A 17,326-nucleotide genomic window follows, 5' to 3' on the forward strand; every position below is an offset into this window, starting at 1 on the left:
CCTCCTCTCGCTCGGTGCTAGACTACCTGACCACTTGTCTACCGCCGACGGCCTCCACCCACCAATTCCAACTCAGACTATAACTTCGGGGGATGATAAACCCAAAGAGGAATCGCAACCTAACCGTAATTATAAATAGTTTATCCTTTGATTAATTTTTTATCAGAGGATCTGCCCCGTCATGGAATCCTTATAGTTTTTTTTTTAAATCACAATTTACCTCCATGTAAATTAATCCTTATATAATATAATTAATTGACAAATAAACTTTATTTAGATGGATTTAAAAATTAATTTATAGAAATATAAAATAACCAAATAAGCATTACGATCATTAAAATAGATTTACGATTTATATAACTGAATATAATTCTAGAACGGTCCATTATTTTTTTTTTGTTTATCTGTGTTATTCATAATAATTTTATTTAAACATCTTGAAATCATTAGGTTATGTTTCAAGCACTTTAAAGAGGAAAAACGTTCAATTACAACGAAATAATTAAAATATTCTTGAAAATTTTAAACTCTACCCTTTGCTCGTTTTCAGGATGTACTGATGCCTTGGTGCCCTTCCAAGTTCCATCCTTTATAGCCTTCTCTGCCCTCGGCTAGGACTTCACCGTAGGCCTCACATCCTCCTAGTAAACACAGATGGCTCGCTAACCTCAGAATTTGACTGATTAATTATTTTTTGAGCTAATTGTTAGTTAGGGTTCAGATTTGTTTACAACACACAGCCCTTGTTGCTGTATATTCAATGGAGATGCCGCTCGCGAAAGCATAGAGCAATGGATATGGATAGAAGAAAACAGTGATTTCATTTGTTTGCATGGTCAATGTTTATGCAATAGCTTGTGGCGAATTGGTTTGACATGTATTTCTCTATCAGTGCAGTTCGAAGGAGCCAGCTTTCTAAAAGATTAGGAATTGTTACCATTAATTACTACTGATCAGGAGAGTTTGATGGGAATTTGCCGTTCAAAGGTTCTACAATTACTTTCCTCTCATTCTAATTGCTTCAATTGGCAGCTCCTCCTACTCCAAGGAAATCTATGAAGCTTCTTGCTGCATCATCAACGTTTACGTTGTTGATTTCTTCCTCAGCATATGGTGGTGTCTCACTGACTGAAGCATGGCTTGATTGTTGATATAGCTGGTTTAACTCATTAACTCTGGGACGATCGACTGCAAATAAGTAGAAACATGAGGTTAAAATATATCAAAGAGAAAGCATTCATAGGGTGTCAAAAGAGGCTGATCATCTCTAGTCTACCGACATTATGTCAGGGTCAGTTGATCAAAACGACCAGATCTACTGTACAGCGGCCTTCTCACAGTCAATCATATGAAATAGATGTGCCTTGTGTACAAACAAATTCTAAGATTGAGTTCACAAGAATTTTAAACTAGAATCCTTTGAGTTCATCTAGGTGCCACCAAGCAAGCGAGATCTGGTGGCACTTAGAATATCTTTCAAAATTGATAGATGTCACGTAGAGTTTTGTCAGCTTTATGATTTAGTGCGTGTATAAAATTGCTCCCTTCAGGTGATCGCTGTGAAAGGGTCTGCATAGTAGGATCGTTCCATTATCTAAATAGACAGATTGAGCTCAAAAAATCTGTACCAGAGAAGAAATCAAATGGAGCGGTTCGAGAAGTAATCTCCCGTATGTGATCCAAGCCAGTGGATGCGAAGCAAGGAGACGACGCTTGAGCATCTTCCTCCAACCTGAGCCTTCTTCTCTGCGAGACCATGGATTGCTCCCTGTACTTCCTGGCCATGATGACATGCCAATGGTTCTTCACCGCATTGTCTGTTCTTCCAGGGAAGAACCTCGCGATCATAGCCCACTTGTTGCCATGCATTCTGTGAACAGCTAGCAGCTTCTCCTCCTCTTCCTCACTGAATGGCCTTCTGTTGATCCTTGGATCCAACTGGTTGAACCATCTCAACCTGCAACTCTTCCCTTCACGGACGGAGAACAGCATAAGAAAGACAAAAAGTTCAATAAAACTTGTTCCACTAAACAATACCAGATCTTCCCTCCAATTTCCCCGCAATGAGGTTCCAATTCTGCGGGCCGTAGAGCTCCACCAGTTCCTTGAGCTTTGAGTCCTCGGTCGGCCTCCAGTGTCCTCTGCAACTTATCTTCGATGAACCACTTGCGTTGTCATTGCCCACCTCACTGCTCTCCTGAGAGCTTCTCTCCTGCAGGCTGAGGCAGCTCTCCATGGAGTGAAAGGCAGTGGCCATAGCTTCACCTTCAGCACAAAGAAAATAATTCAAGGAGATGTGAACAAAAAAGCTAGTTCTTTTAACAGCTTTCAGGCTTTACTCCGCACGTGTGCGTGTCTTCATATAACTTGTGTGAGGCATGAACAATTTAAATATGAATTTCCACGGTTACTAAAATGTTGTCTGCTGTTGCTCACTTGCTCCTTAAAGTAACCCGGTAAAAGGCTGTTTCTCCCTCCCTTAACAAAAGGATGATAGCTCATCATGTGCTGCTGCTGAGAACATTATTGAGGACCACCAGCCTAACCTTATAATGGACGTGGAAAATTGGACTGCGAACATTACTCAAAAGTCTCAGCCTCGTCAGTTTTGTCCAGTGGTGCAAAGAAATAAATGCCATTGTACTCGTAGATGCAAGAAAAAGAAATTAGGGCAATAGAGTAATCGGCCAGATGGTTCCCCAGGGCTGTCTGATCGGGCGGGATTTGATCATGGCCGCTCGATCCGTGGTCCACTAGGCCTCCTTCATGCAGCATTCCCATGCAAGGAGGCTAAAATTTATAAGGAGAATAGGAAATTTGCTGTTAATTACCAAATGCTGCTTTCAAGTGTGTCATTTGCCTGTTCCAGGTTGACAAGAGAGAACAAAGTGGAACTTGAATAAACCTAATGCAAGCAATTGACTCCTTAACTAACCAAATCGATATTTGCAATGATAGAGGGTTCTCTTCCTTGCTGAATCCCACATGGTGCTCAGAATACTACTGCAACAAGAAAACAAACAAGGGCCTACTTGTTTCTACGAGAAGCATTACCATCCTGCACTCACATGACTTGGAGCACTTCTCAAATTCTTGATCCACAAAAAATACTGATTTGCTTTCTTTCCTTCACTTTGCAGGTTTTGCAGCATAACATTGCTTGGCTCGGTGCAATTGAATGAGCCAGTGAGAAGTGGTTGCATTTAAGAGGGCAGAAAGAATATACTCTTCCAAACAATGAGACACAAACTAATAGTTACGCAGTTCCTGAATCCTACACCAAATCTGATGCATGCGTCAATCCTTGAATTTAGTCAGTGGCGCCATTCCATGATGTAGTAAAGCACTGCATACAAAAGGTTTCATGTTTTTGTTTATGGAAGGTTCACAGGGTAAGTTCGATCCTACCCTTACGGGTAAGTTCGATTTTTTAGTAAGGGTAGTGTCGAACCCACTCATTGGTTGTCGTGGGCATACCAATTAACAATTCATATGATTTTTTTTTTAAAAAAATAATTAGTAGTTGGCATACACATGATGACCAATGAATGGGGTTCAGGCACTATTCTCATTGGTAGGATCGAACTTACCGGTTCACAGGTTCACAGTTAGGTGCTCCAAAACTTAAAACGGCTAATGGTTTTAATTGAACGGTCTCAATCAATCCCAATCCATATACTCAACTAGGGCTAACTGCTGAAAAGATGAGTACGAAGAAAAGGTTTCCTTTTCTTCTCAAATGCATACACAGCTATAGCTTTCAGGGACAGTGAAAGCTTGCCACAAGAAGGGAGTAGTTGTAACGTTATTGAAGTAGAAATGATGCAAGCAATGATCCTCCAAAATACACGGACACTGATACCCTTTAGCATGAACTATTACTAGCATTCACTGCTGCAAGCTAACTGCAAACATAGCTTGAGAGAGAGAGGAACATGCACTTTAACATATCGATCTGCTCCTTCACAAACATAATGCAAACATAGGAAATAATTTAAGACCATCACCATGAATGGAAGGGTAAGAAAACAATGACTACCTGCCTGTGTCTCAGACAACTGCAACCACCAATATAATACTCTGTCATGTTTAGTGATGATCACAGGATAGGACTGCAACAGTTTTCGTGCAATAACATTTCAAAAGAATTGTCAAGATCTCACAGTTCACCTTGAGTGAATAGGTTGGTTGCAAGTGATAAGAGGAAGAACTGAGCACGCATCAAATCAATCTTCATCACCAGATATTTAACAGTAAAGAAATTCCTAAAAAGCCAATGATCTTTACCTCACCACCCATCTGCGTTTGCCTTTCCGTGTAGAGGAGGTAGCACGGAAGTGACAGTGGCAATGGCAGCAGTAGTGGCAGTGGTGAAGTGTGTCAGATCTGGGAGACCACCAGCCAAAGCTTTCAGCAGATCTTTACTACATATCATACGGCACTCATCTCCAGACCATGATTCATGTCTTCCTGGAGTAAAAATAACCTAAACATGAATAAAGAGTGAATGAACTGATTTGGGTAGGTGAGAGGTGTGGTGTTATATTGCTGTTCTTGAGTCACCATCAGGCACGCACCGGCAACAGGAAAGTAAACCAAAATTTCAGACTTCTTTGAAAAGAACATGCAGCAATCCTCCACACAAGGTGGGGACCTGAAACAGATGCCAAGAATCAAGTTATCAGACAAAATGCAAGCTTTACGAAATTCAATTGTCACATAACTATTTGTGTCCACTTCTGCAACTCATTCCCAAGTTCAACAAAGATTGTTTTGAGTACCACTCTTTAAATTATAGTGGCTGCGCTTCACAAGAATTTCTCATTCAAGCTTCCCTCCAGACTGCTAACACTTTTAATATCTCTGCATGGACCATTGCTATATCCAGAAGACGTTGATAGTGTACTATGGGACGCATCACAACTTAAATACTCTAAATTCTTCAAATGATGCCATCAATATTTACAGAGGCTAGTTTTCCGTGCAAGCACTGAGTAGGTCTTCTGATATGTATTTGAGTATTTTCCACAGTAAAGGAATTATATATTACACATTTCAACATCCCAATTGGTAGTTTATCAACACACTTTGCCATTGATCCGTTTGTTTTGGTAAATGCCCTTCCTTCCAACATAATATCCAAGGTCTATGCATCCCTGTTGTATGAAATTTGTCAAGGAGTAGCTCTGAAGTGATCAACCATTACAAATCAGGTAGACTATCAAATAGGATAGGATAAATTTGGTAATATCTCGAAATTAAATGGTAGCTTAAGTAGTTTACCAATAGAGAAACAATAATAACAACTAAACTTTATTCCACTAGGTAGGGTCGGCTATATAATACTTTTATGTAGGCATTATTCCCTACTATATCATCATCTATATTTAAATAAATTTTATCTTATTTTATTGTTATCAACCAAGTCTTTTTTTTGGTCTTCTTCTTTCCCGTTTGATGTACATGTTTGTCATAGTTTTACATTGCTTAACTGAGTATTTATTGGTCATCAAAGTACATGTATGTACAGAGGCGGATGTACCGGGGGGTGGGGCGGCGTCGGCGGTCGCCCCCCCTTGTCGGCGGAGCAGGAAAAAAAAAATTGGGCGTCGGCGGTAAAAAACTCTTCACAGTGACGAGAAGAAATCGCAGTCGCAGGCTCACCGAAGAGACGAACAGTGCATTTTGTTAATTGTAAACCACGTATCCTTCTATACAGCCACGTGTTCACATTGTCGCGTGTTCAAAGGTTTACCTTTTTTATATGTGTGAACGCGTTGCTTTTTATATGCGTTCAATATGTGTGAACGCGTTCAAAAACGCGTTCAAAGGTTTAGGTTTTTTATATGTGTGAACACACTTTCAAAGGTTTATATGTGTGAACACACTTTCAAAGATTTCCTAAATTTTTTTTGTTTGACACGTTTTCATTCCATATTTATTTTTTATACTTTTATTTATCTCTGCTCGATTTTTGTTTTGTTTCCGCCGCCGCTCACAAAACTTTTACGGCTTTACCTTGTGATCTTGACATCTTGCCCTTTGTTTCTTCTGTCTCTCCAAGTGCCGACCAAAGCAGCAAAGCGGTAAAGTCCTGCGCCCAAAGGTTATTTTTCCCTCTCTTCCGATTACCGATCAAAGCGGCAAAGATTCGGCCTTCGGCCTTCAACCTTCATCCTTCAAATAAGTAGATTTTATTTTATTTTATTTCTTTAATAATTGTTTGATTATTTTTTGATTGCAATGTATGATACAAGTAATAATTTAAAATTTTAATTGTTTAAAAGTTTAGTTGTTTTTTATATTTGATTGTTGGATAATTAAAAATTTAGATTTTGTATATTTAATGATTGGATAATTTGTAATTTAGTTTTTTATAAACTCTGAATATGTAATTAGTTTTTTTTATTAGCTGTTAGTTAATTGTAATTTGTGAATATTGATAATTTATGCTAAATTAATTTTATTTTTTTTAAAGAATTGTGTCGATGAATGATGTTAAATAATTTAATTGTGTTATTGTTAAATTGTTCACATTACTTTATGTTGATAATTTTTTCCCATACATTATAATTTGTAGAAAATGTTGAAATATTTTGCAAAGAGGCCTAGGAGTTCAATTGAATCGTCTAGTGTTCCGAATGAAGAGTCTACTCCTGCACCACAACCACCACCACCTCCTCCGCAAATTTTATTTGAAAATATTGAAAATCTGAGTAGTGAAGTAGAAATTGTTGCTGATCCTGGTTTACGAAAATTGATTGAAGAGTATGATGTTGGTGCTAGAGATCGTATTCGAAAAGAATATGTTGCTATGGGCCCTTGTCAACCTCGAGGCCATAATTTTCCAAGAAAAAAAATGGGTAAAGACAATAGATGTTTCAGAGAGGTTTGGTTTAAAGACCGTGATTGGTTGGAGTATAGTGTTTCAAAGGATGCAGCCTTTTGTTTCTGGTGTTATCTTTTTAGACCTAGTAATATAGGGTTTGAAGGAGATGATGTGTTTACGAGATCTGGTTTTATTAATTGGAAAAAAACAATTGAAAAATTCAATGAGCATGTAGGTGGAGTTGGTAGTGCGCACAATAAGGCAAGAATACAGTTTGAGGGTTTCAAGAATCAAAGACAAAGTGTGGAGTATTCATTTTCATCGGGGAAACATGAGCTTGAAGTTGCTTATCGCAAACGCTTGACTTCCATTTTAAAAGTAATTCGATTTTTGTTGTTATAAGGATTGCCTTTTCGGGGACATGATGAGTCTTCGACATCATCCAATAGAGGCAATTTTTTAGAATTGCTCAAATGGTATAACTCAGAGTGTCCAGAAGTTGCGGCAGTTGTTGGAATGAATGCACCTGGAAATAATCAAATGATTGCCCCAAAAATTCAAAAGCAATTGGTGAATGCTTGTGCAGTTGAGACCACAAATGATATTCTAGCTGATCTTGGAGATAGGTGGTTCACTTTGGCAGTTGTTGGAATGAATGCACCTGGAAATAATCAAATGATTGCCCCAAAAATTCAAAAGCAATTGGTGAATGCTTGTGCAGTTGAGACCACAAATGATATTCTAGCTGATCTTGGAGATAGGTGGTTCACTTTACTACTTAATGAGGCTCGTGACTGTTCAGTGAAAGAGCAAATGGCAGTTGTTATTAGATATGTGAACAAACATGGAGAGGTGATTGAACGATTTATGGCTGTAGTTCATGTTGCAACAACTACAGCTGCTTGTTTGAAGGAGGCAATCGACTCTTTATTTGCTAAATATGGTTTGTCAGTGGCGAGATTGAGGGGTCAAGGATATGATGGTGCTTCAAATATGTCTGGGTAATTTAATGGCTTAAAGTCACTGATAATGAAAGAAAATCCGTATGCATTGTATGTTCATTGTTTTGCTCATCAACTCCAGCTAGTGGTTGTAGCTGTTGCTCAAGCAAATCAATATGTTTGTGATTTCATGTGGATTGTTGGTTCGATTGTAAACACATCTGCATCATCTTGCAAAAGGGCCGACAAACTTCGACAACTTGAACATGACAGAAAAGTTAAACTTCTTGAAAGAGGAGAGATTAGTTCTGGTAGAGGACTAAACCAAGAAACTAGTCTAGCTAGACCTGGAGATACACGATGGGGGTCTCATCATTCAACTTTATGTCGTATTGAACAAATGTGGCCATCTGTTATAGAGGTTCTTCAAAATTTGATTGATGATGGTGATCGTTCTTCTAAGGGTTTAAGTAGAACTTTGGTTGAAAGAATGGAGAGGTATGAATTTGTGTTTATTCTACTATTGATGAAACGTATATTGGCAATCACAAATCATTTGTCAACCGTTCTACAAGAGAAAGATCAAAATATTGTGAATGCGATGCGTTTGATCAATAATGTGAAATCCAAATTGCAAAAGTTGAGAGATTCTGGATGGGATATTTTACTTGAGGATGTGAAGAAGTTTTGTAACACTCATTCCATTGAAATAATTAATATGACAGATAACATCAACAGCCGTAGTCGTTTGAAGAGAGATGGAAAAAATGTTAATTTTTATCACTACTTCCATGTTGAAATCTTTTGTGAGGTAACTTCTTAATTCTTTTTTTATTTACTGTCAATTAAATTCTTTTAAACAGTAACACATTTATTAATTTTTACTTTTGTTGTTTGATTTTTAAATTGTAGGTTATCGATATTATTCTACAGGAGATGGATAGTCGTTTCTCTGAAACAACTACAGATTTGTTGATTTATATGTCATGCCTTGATCCTAGGAACTCGTTCTCTAGATTTGATGTACAGAAGTTAGTGCGTCTAGCTCATTTTTATGAGGATGATTTTTCTTGGAATGAGCGTATGTTGGTTGAACAAGAGCTTGAAACATATATTGATGACGTCATATCAGATGAACGATTTGAAGGCATTTCAGATTTAGGAGCTCTTGCAAAGAAAATGATTGAAACAATGAAGAACCGTGTATTTCCTTTGGTTTATCGGATGATTGAGCTAGCCTTACTTCTTCCAGTTGCTACTGCAACCGTGAAAGAGTGTTTTCGGCAATGAATATTGTCAAAACAGATTTACGAAATAGGATTGGAGATGAATGGATGAATGATAGTTTGGTAGTCTATATCGAGAAAGATGTTTTTAATACTGTCGACAATGAGCTAATTTTACAACGTTTTCAGAACATAGAATCTCGAAGAATGCAATTGTCACGTATTTGTTAGTAGACTGCTTTAATATTTTAATATTATTGTACGAGTTTCTTTTCATAATATTGTACCTTTTTCTCTAGTATGCAAGTTATTTAAAAAATATTTTTTAATTACATAGAAGTTATTAACTGTTCAAAAAAAAATCGCCGCGCTCAGAACGCGGCCACCCCTCCATGATTGAATTCCTAGATCCGCCACTGTGTATATACCATCTTAAACATGTCTCTCCGAGTATTTCCTCAATAGATGCAACTTCGACTTTTTTTCTAATGCTCTTATTTCTTATTTTATTTATCCTCGTATGTCCACATATCCACCTTAACATCCGCATCTTTGCAACTCTCATCTTTTGCTCATGTGCTTGAGTCATAGTTCAATATTCAGCTTCATATAACATAACTGGTCTAACTGCGATTTTGTAGAATTTTTCATAAAATTTTAGAGGTACTTTACAATCACAAAAAACATCCGATGCTCCCATTAATTTCAATCGTCATGCTTATATTCTATGTAAGACATCTCTCTCGATCCCTCCATCATTTTGCAAAATATGATCCTAAATATTTAAATCTCTCAACTCTAGGCAACCCGTCATCTCCTATTTTAACAATTGTCTCATTATGTCTAATATTGCGAAACTTAAATTTCATAATTCTGTCTTTATTTTACTAAGCCTAAAACATTTCCCTTCTAGTGTTTCCCGCTAAGATTCTAATTTAGTATTTACTTCATTTCATCTACCAAAATAATATTATCTACAAACAACAAGCACCACGGTTCTTGAATGTGTATAATGAGTTCGTCCATAATTAGTGTAAAAGGATAAGGACTTAGAGTTAATCATTGATATAACCCTATCTTTACTAAAAATGCTTTAGTTACTCCGCCTGAAGTTTTTACTCTGGTCGTTACATCCTCATACATATACTTAATTAGTTTAGTATATGTTACGTTAACACCTCTCTTTTCTAGAATTCTCCATATATTTCTCTACGACTATATACTATGTGTAAATCTTGTTTTTTCTACTGATATTTTTCAATTAGCTATCTAAGAAGATGTATAACTTCTATGGTGTGTTTGGTTGGGGATTATCCTTGATAACTTTGGTTATCTATCCAAGGTTATCAATGAAAATCCTATTAGGTTTAGGTAATCGATGATTCCTAAGTAGTGTTCCATGTCCGACACGTCAACAAAAGGGGCATGCAATCAGGAATCAGAAAACCTCGAAAAATTGAGGTTTTTCTTGATTCCGGGGTTAACAAATTTTTTTTTACCAAAAATACCCTTTGATAAGAGAAAAACATTAAAAAAATTTAGAAATAGAAAAAAGGGGAAAAATTAATAAAAAGTGTAATTTTTTTTAAAAAAAATAAAAATAGAAAAAACGTTAAAAAAATAATAAAAAAAATACAAAATAGAAAACATTAAAAAAATAAAAAATGTAATAAAATTTAAAAATAAAAATGTAAAAAAAATATAAAAAGTAAAAAAATAAAAAAAAAGTAAAAAAATAAAAAAAGTAAAACAATAAAAAAATTTAAAAACCATAAAAAAAAAAGGGGAAAAAAAAGTAAGAAAACACATAAAAAATAAAGGAAAATGTGAAAAAGAAAAAGTAAAAAAAACATAAAAAAGAAAAACGTAGAGTTTAATAATAATAATAATAATAATAATTGTTGGTTTTTACTAAGGGTAATACAATAAAATATTAAATTAGGTTATTCATAAAAATCTTCAAACAAATAAGTTTTTGTTGGATTACCTAGGTTGAACCAAACAACATTTGATTATGTTTTATTCTCCATAACTTTGGTTATGTAATTACTTGGTAATCATATAACCAAGGTTATACATGATAACTTGAACCAAATGCACCCCTACGTCGACCTTCCAACATGAACCCAAATTGATTTTCGGTCACCGTGGTCTCCTTCTTTAATCTTTTTTTTCTATTAATTTTTTTTCAAAATTTCATAGTATAACTCATTAGTTTAATACCCCTATAGTTTGCACAATTTTATACATCTCTGTTATTCTTATATAAGGGAACTAGAGTACTTACTCTCTATTGATCAGACATTTTTTCCATTTTCAAAATCATGTTAAATAATTTTGTAAGTCGTTTAATACCTTATTTTTCTAGATACTTTCATACCTTTATCGAAATATCATCTGGTCCAATGATTTTTCCGTGCATCTCATTTCAAACTTGTTCTACTTCTGAAGTTTGAATACTATAATAAAAATTTAATTTTCTATACTGATTTGACTAACTTAAATTGCCTAAGTTAAGTTGGTCACATGAACCTTGATTAATAAGTTGATAAAAATACCTTATTCACCGCTCTTCAATTTTTTTGTCGTTTATTAGTACTCTATTGCATTCATCTTTAATACATTTTATTTGAATAAGATTTCTTGTATTCCTTTCTCCCACTTTAGCTATTCTATAAATGTCTCTTTTTCCTTCTTTTGTATCTAATTTTTAATATAATTATTCAAAAGTTTCATTCTTTACTATTGTATATTTTCTTAAGTTTTCCTCATTCTTACAAATATATAATTCCTTATAAGCTATTCGTTATAAGGAATTATGTATAGTTGTAAGAAAAGGAGTAAATATTTTACTCGTAAGCTACCTGCAAGTCTGTGCATATATCGATCTTAGTTTAGTTGCATGTATCGATCTTAGTTTAGTGCAGTTAAAAATGAACAACTCAAAGTTCAACATTTTACTCCCCAGGATAGAAATATGTATCTTTTACATTATTAACTGGAACATCCAGAACTAAACCCAATACTGATTTCACTGTAAAGGAAGGAAAAAGTAACCTGTAACTCAAAAGTGCAGTATTCTTCAAGAAAAATAACTGCCAGACCAACTCATTTCTACAAGCAACAAAAATCCAAAAACAAATAAAACTAATACAACAACTCCATCTCCGATCTGTCGATTTAGCAAAAAGCTATACGCACCAAAATCCATACTAAAATTCCTAACTTGGTGTGTCTTGATTATTTATTTTCCTTTTTACAAAGGTAAGGCAGAATCAATTTCAAGACCTGTGCATAATAGATCTTTGACAAAACTTAAAAGACACAGATACAATGACCCCCCTCATTTTGAAAAGCATGGAATGGGAATTTTTATTTTGATTGTAATTTGGCCCTTCGAAATGTATTTTTCTAGCCATTCTCTACCCCTGGCCTTTCACTTCTAAATAGTTTCTGTAAGGATCAGAGTTCCACTGTAGTGCAAAAATACACCAGCCAAGCAAGGTTTGAGCAGTTAGACTTATAAATACCAAGTAATCATACAGCGTGGATCAGTTATATGTAGGTCTTAAATTACCCTTAATTTTGCTGTTTTCTGGAATCTGCTTCGAGTAATGAATCTAATTTGATATGAAGTTTGATTTTTCTAACCAACTAGTTTCTTGAGTTGGTTTCTTTGTGCTAAACTTCAATAAGGCATATGATCAAGTAGTTTCCAGCCAAGTGAAAGAGTTATTTCCATCTGAATAGGAACCCTGCACCTGAAATAGATGTCAAGACTTTACTGAAAGGGCAACTACCCAGCCAGTTGACCACAAAATTACTTTCTAATTAAGATTCCGGGTACAAAGGAATTATAGAATAACTAACTGAGAAGCACGTCCTATGAAATCTTAGATGATTAACCTTTCATGGCTGGAATCTTTTACATGTGCAAATTTAAGTTAGAAATGTGCTAAATGAGTGAGATGAGCTGCTTAAATCAATCCAACACAAGCAAGGCTTAAAAGGAATCCTTACGTGTCCTAAATGTTGTTTGAGTTAACAACATCATAGATATTCTAAATGTTACAAACTAGTGATGCAAAAATAATGTAAACATTTACTTGAAAAATGGATGGACAAATTTTATTTGCAAGTGAAAAAGATAAGAGAGAACCAACTTACCAAACAACATAACCTTTCGTCTACAGGTAGAAGCAAGAATTCTTAGTGAAAGTGAAAATACTGAAAGATGTTTTAGAGAGTCCATTGCATCCACTGGCAGTCGGATAGGATCCCGTGAATAGCCCCTTAATATGAGTGTTTTTTTTTGTTATCTGCATGAAAACTACCTAGTTTTGACAAGGGTAGTAGTAATGTTAGCTATTCAGTTCTCACCATAGAATTTGCAATCGTAATTTCAGATAGATATAAAAGAAAGACATAAGAGAATGTCAATAAAGACAACATATTTCAAAACAATTCTACTGCACAAGCACTCAAATCTCTCAAGATCAGTATTTGAGTTATGCAAGATAAGAAGCTTGCATGATATGTTAGGTAGCTTTCTACATATTGGGTTTCAATTACTTAGATCTATCTACTACAATTTTAACCAGTTTCAATCCATTCTCTTTAAACCACCATAACTGCAAGATAAATGAAACAATATTTCCAATAGAAAGTTCGAGAGAGTTTTCTCTTTTTATTTGACTACTAGAAAATTCAAGTTAGGCAACTCTGCATACTTAAAATCTTATAGCCCAACATACAAAAGACAAAACGATTTGAGCTTTTCTTTGATGAATTGCAGTTTTACTTTAAGGCCAATCAATTCAGGCGTTACTAGGGTGATGATAGGTTACAATTGGCCGTCAACAGAAAATCGCATCTCCATTAACCGAGTCATGAACTCTCCCATCACTGACCTTGAGGATCTCACAGAGCAGCATCCATACCCAGTTCTCCTTCAATGAAGGATGTCGGGGCTTGATCTTTCGTTCCAGATTAAAGGAGAAGCACTGCGGTAACTCCTTGAGCTCAGAGAAATATCTGCCCATTTCGTGGAGTAAAAACTCAACCTTGGGTTTGAAATTGTTCTTTATACTAAAGGTGAACAAACCGGGTGAGCGGAGAACAACGCTGCTGGTCCCCCGATGGGAGATTCCAAGGGAACAGAAGCATTCAATCTCGGGGATGAGTGTCCTTGAAGCTGGAGACGAGGACGGTGGTGCGACAAGTGATGCGGTGGCGGCCGACGAAGCCGAGGAGGCGGAGGAAGTTGAGAGCGGTGAGGAGCTGGTCGCAACGCTGGCGACGAGGAGTGGGCAGCGGCCGTTGGTCTTGCGGAGATCGGGGAAGGGAATTTCCGCGGGGCCGAGGAGGAAGCCGAAGACGGAGACAAGATCTGCGCTAGGGTCAGAGGTGAGGAGGGAGGGGTACATGGAGAAGACGAGGGAGGCATCGACGTGGGTGAGGCGTAGGGAGAGGAAGGCATCGACGGCGGAGCTTCTCTCTGAAACGAAGGTTTCGGCATCAAGGGTGGAACCCGAGGAGGCGAGGAGCCGGTGAGGAGGAGGATGAGATTGACGGTCAAGGACGGCTAAGGGTGGGAGCGATGAGATTGGGGGCAGAAATATGCGTAAGAATCGGCAACGGAGATGGCTGAGAAAGGGAGAGGTGGAGGCGGAGGAACATGGCGAGCGGCGACGGCACGATGAAGAGAGCCACCTCTCGCCTTGCCCTATTATTTCATTCCCACAAAAAACTTTATAGCCCAAATTCATCCAGGCCCAACACAACTAACAGAACCATCGACCAATATACAACCAGGCAAACTTTTCAGTTCGTCACCAATTTTCGAACTCCAAGAAAAGGAGCAGCAACATGGAGCTTAATGATACAAGTAATTATTAAGCAGTAACAAGGAGAATCGAGCGAGAGACAGAGAGATAGAGAGGAATCAGAGGGAGAGAAAGCCTTCTTTGACGACGAGGCCGAAGACTAGGATGAGGAGGCCGAGGGCGACGCACTGGGTGGAGGACAGCGCCGTCTGGGAGTAGGCGGACAGCGTCACCGCCGCCCCCACGCACCCGATCAGGAACCCGCTCAGGTTCCGCGGCTCCATCGTCGTCGCCGATCCACTCTTTGAGGCTTCGAATTCGTCGTCGACTGATGGGCTTGGGATGTGGAAGTCTCTGACGGAGCTGCCTTTTCTAGGGTTAGAAGCTTCAACCCTTTCCCTACTCCAAGAGACACGACGACAGTCAACTCAATGAATCGGCACAAGTTTATTTGATTTGCATTTTTATTTTTTATTTTAATCATAGTCCAAGTAAACCGTTTGAATCACGCTTTTATTTTTATATTAAAATTATGCTCGACCTTATTTTATTTTCAAAGTGATTATTCTCTAATTTTATTTTGTATTTACCCTCTCAAGGGAAAAATATATTAGAATATCAAGGATAATTATTCTATATAAAAAATAAATTCAGTGACATAACTATTATTGGTTTTATCAAAAGAATATATAATGGTAACAAAACTGATATTTTTTTTTAAGCACATGCACGACTATTATAGCATGTCTGATACTATTTAATTAATTAGGGAGGTTGTAAATTCGATTGATTGAATAATTAGTATGTTCATGAGTCTCTTCCCTCGATCAGACATTCTACTACTCAGGGCTATCCATATATTTTAATAAGGTTCCCTACAATTTTTTAGTTGTTGTTCGATTGTTACTGGCGAAGATACTCGATTTTAAAGTTGTCGTTTGGTTGTTGATGGCAAAGATACTCTGTTTTATAGTCGTCGTTCGACTGTTGATGATGGAGACACTCGATTCTATAGTCGTCGTTCGGCTGCTGAGGGTGAAGACTTTCGATTTTATAGCCGTCGTTCAACGGTTGAGGACGAAGACTTTCGATTTTATAGCCACCGTTCGGTTGATGAGGGCGAAGACACTTGGTTTTATAGCTGTCATTTGACTGTTGGTAGCGGAAACACTCAATTTTATAGTCGTTATTCGACTATTGAGGGCAAAAAATTTCAATTTTATAGCCGTCATTCGGCTACTAAGGGCAAATGCTTCCGGTTTTATAGCCTTCGTTTAGCTGCTGAGGGTGAAGACACTTGGTTTTTTAGTTGTCGTTCAATTGCTGAGGGTGAAAACTGAAAACTGAAAACTTTTAGTTTTATAGGTGACGTTTGGCTCTGTCGTGTGCGACACTTAATCAAGTTTTTAGTTCCTCGCTAAGCTCTGCTCCCGGCGACAGTGGTTTTAATCGTCGTTGATGTGACCATAATTTCTCGAAAATCGCTCAAATCTCCTTCCATTAATGTTGGACACGCTCAACCATGCCCCGTAATCATGCTCTCTACTTTATCCTCCATGCTACCTGTAGAAGAATGTCAAGTGACGTCCCTGCATGCCGCCACAAGCGTGATGTGGCAGATGGCTATTTGGGTTTGATGTGATTGCTACCTTTTTGAAATCAACAGTTGCGATGAACTCTCCTTTTCTAAAGCCCTTGATCGAACGGCTCAGCGCGGCCGCTCTTCAGGTTTTTAAGCCCTCGATTTTTTCTCTTCCCTTCATCGTCTTCCTCGCGCTCACCGTCGTCTCCTCTTCCTCTCCGTCGACGATTTCCTTTGCAGTAAGCTTCTCTCCCTTTCTTTCTTCACACCCTTGATTTTCCTCCCCCTTTGTTCTTTATGGTTGAGCTCCTTGTCCTCCCTTGCCAACCCCTGGGCTCCAGTATACCTCCACAATGTCTAAATTCAACAGCGACGAAGTCGACCAAATGAAGCTCACTTATCGTTTCCCCACTGATTATCAAATCATCATCCCTTCTGCTTATGATCGTCCTCATCTACCGCATGATGGCTTTCTCACTTTTTTTAAGGACCAATTCTACGCCAGCCTCTGATTTCCCATTCACCCCCTTTTCTTTGCAGTTTGTAAATATTTTCATATTTCTTTGCATCAATTAGTACCCAACTCCTTTTGGCTACTGTGCGGGTTAGTAATACTGTTCCACCTATACGACATCCTCTGGTACCCCGCATCCTCCATATTTTTACTATCCTAAGCTGCCTAAGCTGGGCACTTTTCTGTTTCAAGCCCGAGTGGGTGCTGATTATTTTGATAAGATGACTTCCTCCAATAAGCATTGGAGGGAGCATTACTTCTTTGTTCGTCTTCTCGTCTGGCCCGACTTCCCGATCGACTGTGTTGGATCGATCACACGTGAGAAGGGGAGGGGGGTGAATCATGTGGTTTTCAAAACTTTTCTTTTTGGTTTTAAAAACATAGTAAAGTACATAGCGAAAAATTAAAA

The 17,326-nt window shown here is 37.4% G+C and overlaps 2 protein-coding genes and 1 pseudogene across 5 annotated transcripts; 1 reads left to right on the forward strand and 2 right to left on the reverse strand.

The window, feature by feature from the left end:
* Nucleotides 1-855: 855 nt before the first annotated feature.
* On the reverse strand, nt 856-14,030 carry LOC122015119 (transcription factor MYB117-like). 4 transcript variants are annotated; one of them, XM_042571814.1, is made up of 7 exons: nt 13,907-14,030; nt 13,164-13,330; nt 4,288-5,156; nt 4,040-4,112; nt 2,038-2,265; nt 1,629-1,970; nt 856-1,188 (listed from the first exon to the last, which is right to left on the reverse strand). In XM_042571814.1, the coding sequence occupies exons 3-7, from the start codon at nt 4,297-4,299 to the stop codon at nt 1,022-1,024; spliced, it is 822 nt and encodes a 273-aa protein (XP_042427748.1). In that variant the 5' UTR covers nt 4,300-5,156; nt 13,164-13,330; nt 13,907-14,030; the 3' UTR covers nt 856-1,021. The 4 variants fall into 4 exon arrangements, with proteins under 4 accessions (XP_042427748.1, XP_042427750.1, XP_042427749.1 ...); XM_042571817.1 differs by lacking the exon at nt 4,040-4,112 and having other exon boundaries at nt 859-1,188; XM_042571816.1 differs by lacking the exons at nt 4,288-5,156; nt 13,164-13,330; nt 13,907-14,030 and adding an exon at nt 2,347-3,955 and having other exon boundaries at nt 858-1,188; nt 4,040-4,280.
* Nucleotides 7,859-9,060, forward strand: LOC122013524 (zinc finger MYM-type protein 1-like). The gene is made up of 2 exons (XM_042569795.1): nt 7,859-8,539; nt 8,683-9,060. The coding sequence occupies exons 1-2, from the start codon at nt 7,859-7,861 to the stop codon at nt 9,058-9,060; spliced, it is 1,059 nt and encodes a 352-aa protein (XP_042425729.1).
* Nucleotides 13,353-14,943, reverse strand: LOC122015118 (annotated as a pseudogene).
* Nucleotides 14,944-17,326: the final 2,383 nt, after the last annotated feature.

Source organism: Zingiber officinale, chromosome 8B, assembly GCF_018446385.1.
Source record: "Zingiber officinale cultivar Zhangliang chromosome 8B, Zo_v1.1, whole genome shotgun sequence".
Taxonomy (NCBI): domain Eukaryota; kingdom Viridiplantae; phylum Streptophyta; class Magnoliopsida; order Zingiberales; family Zingiberaceae; genus Zingiber; species Zingiber officinale.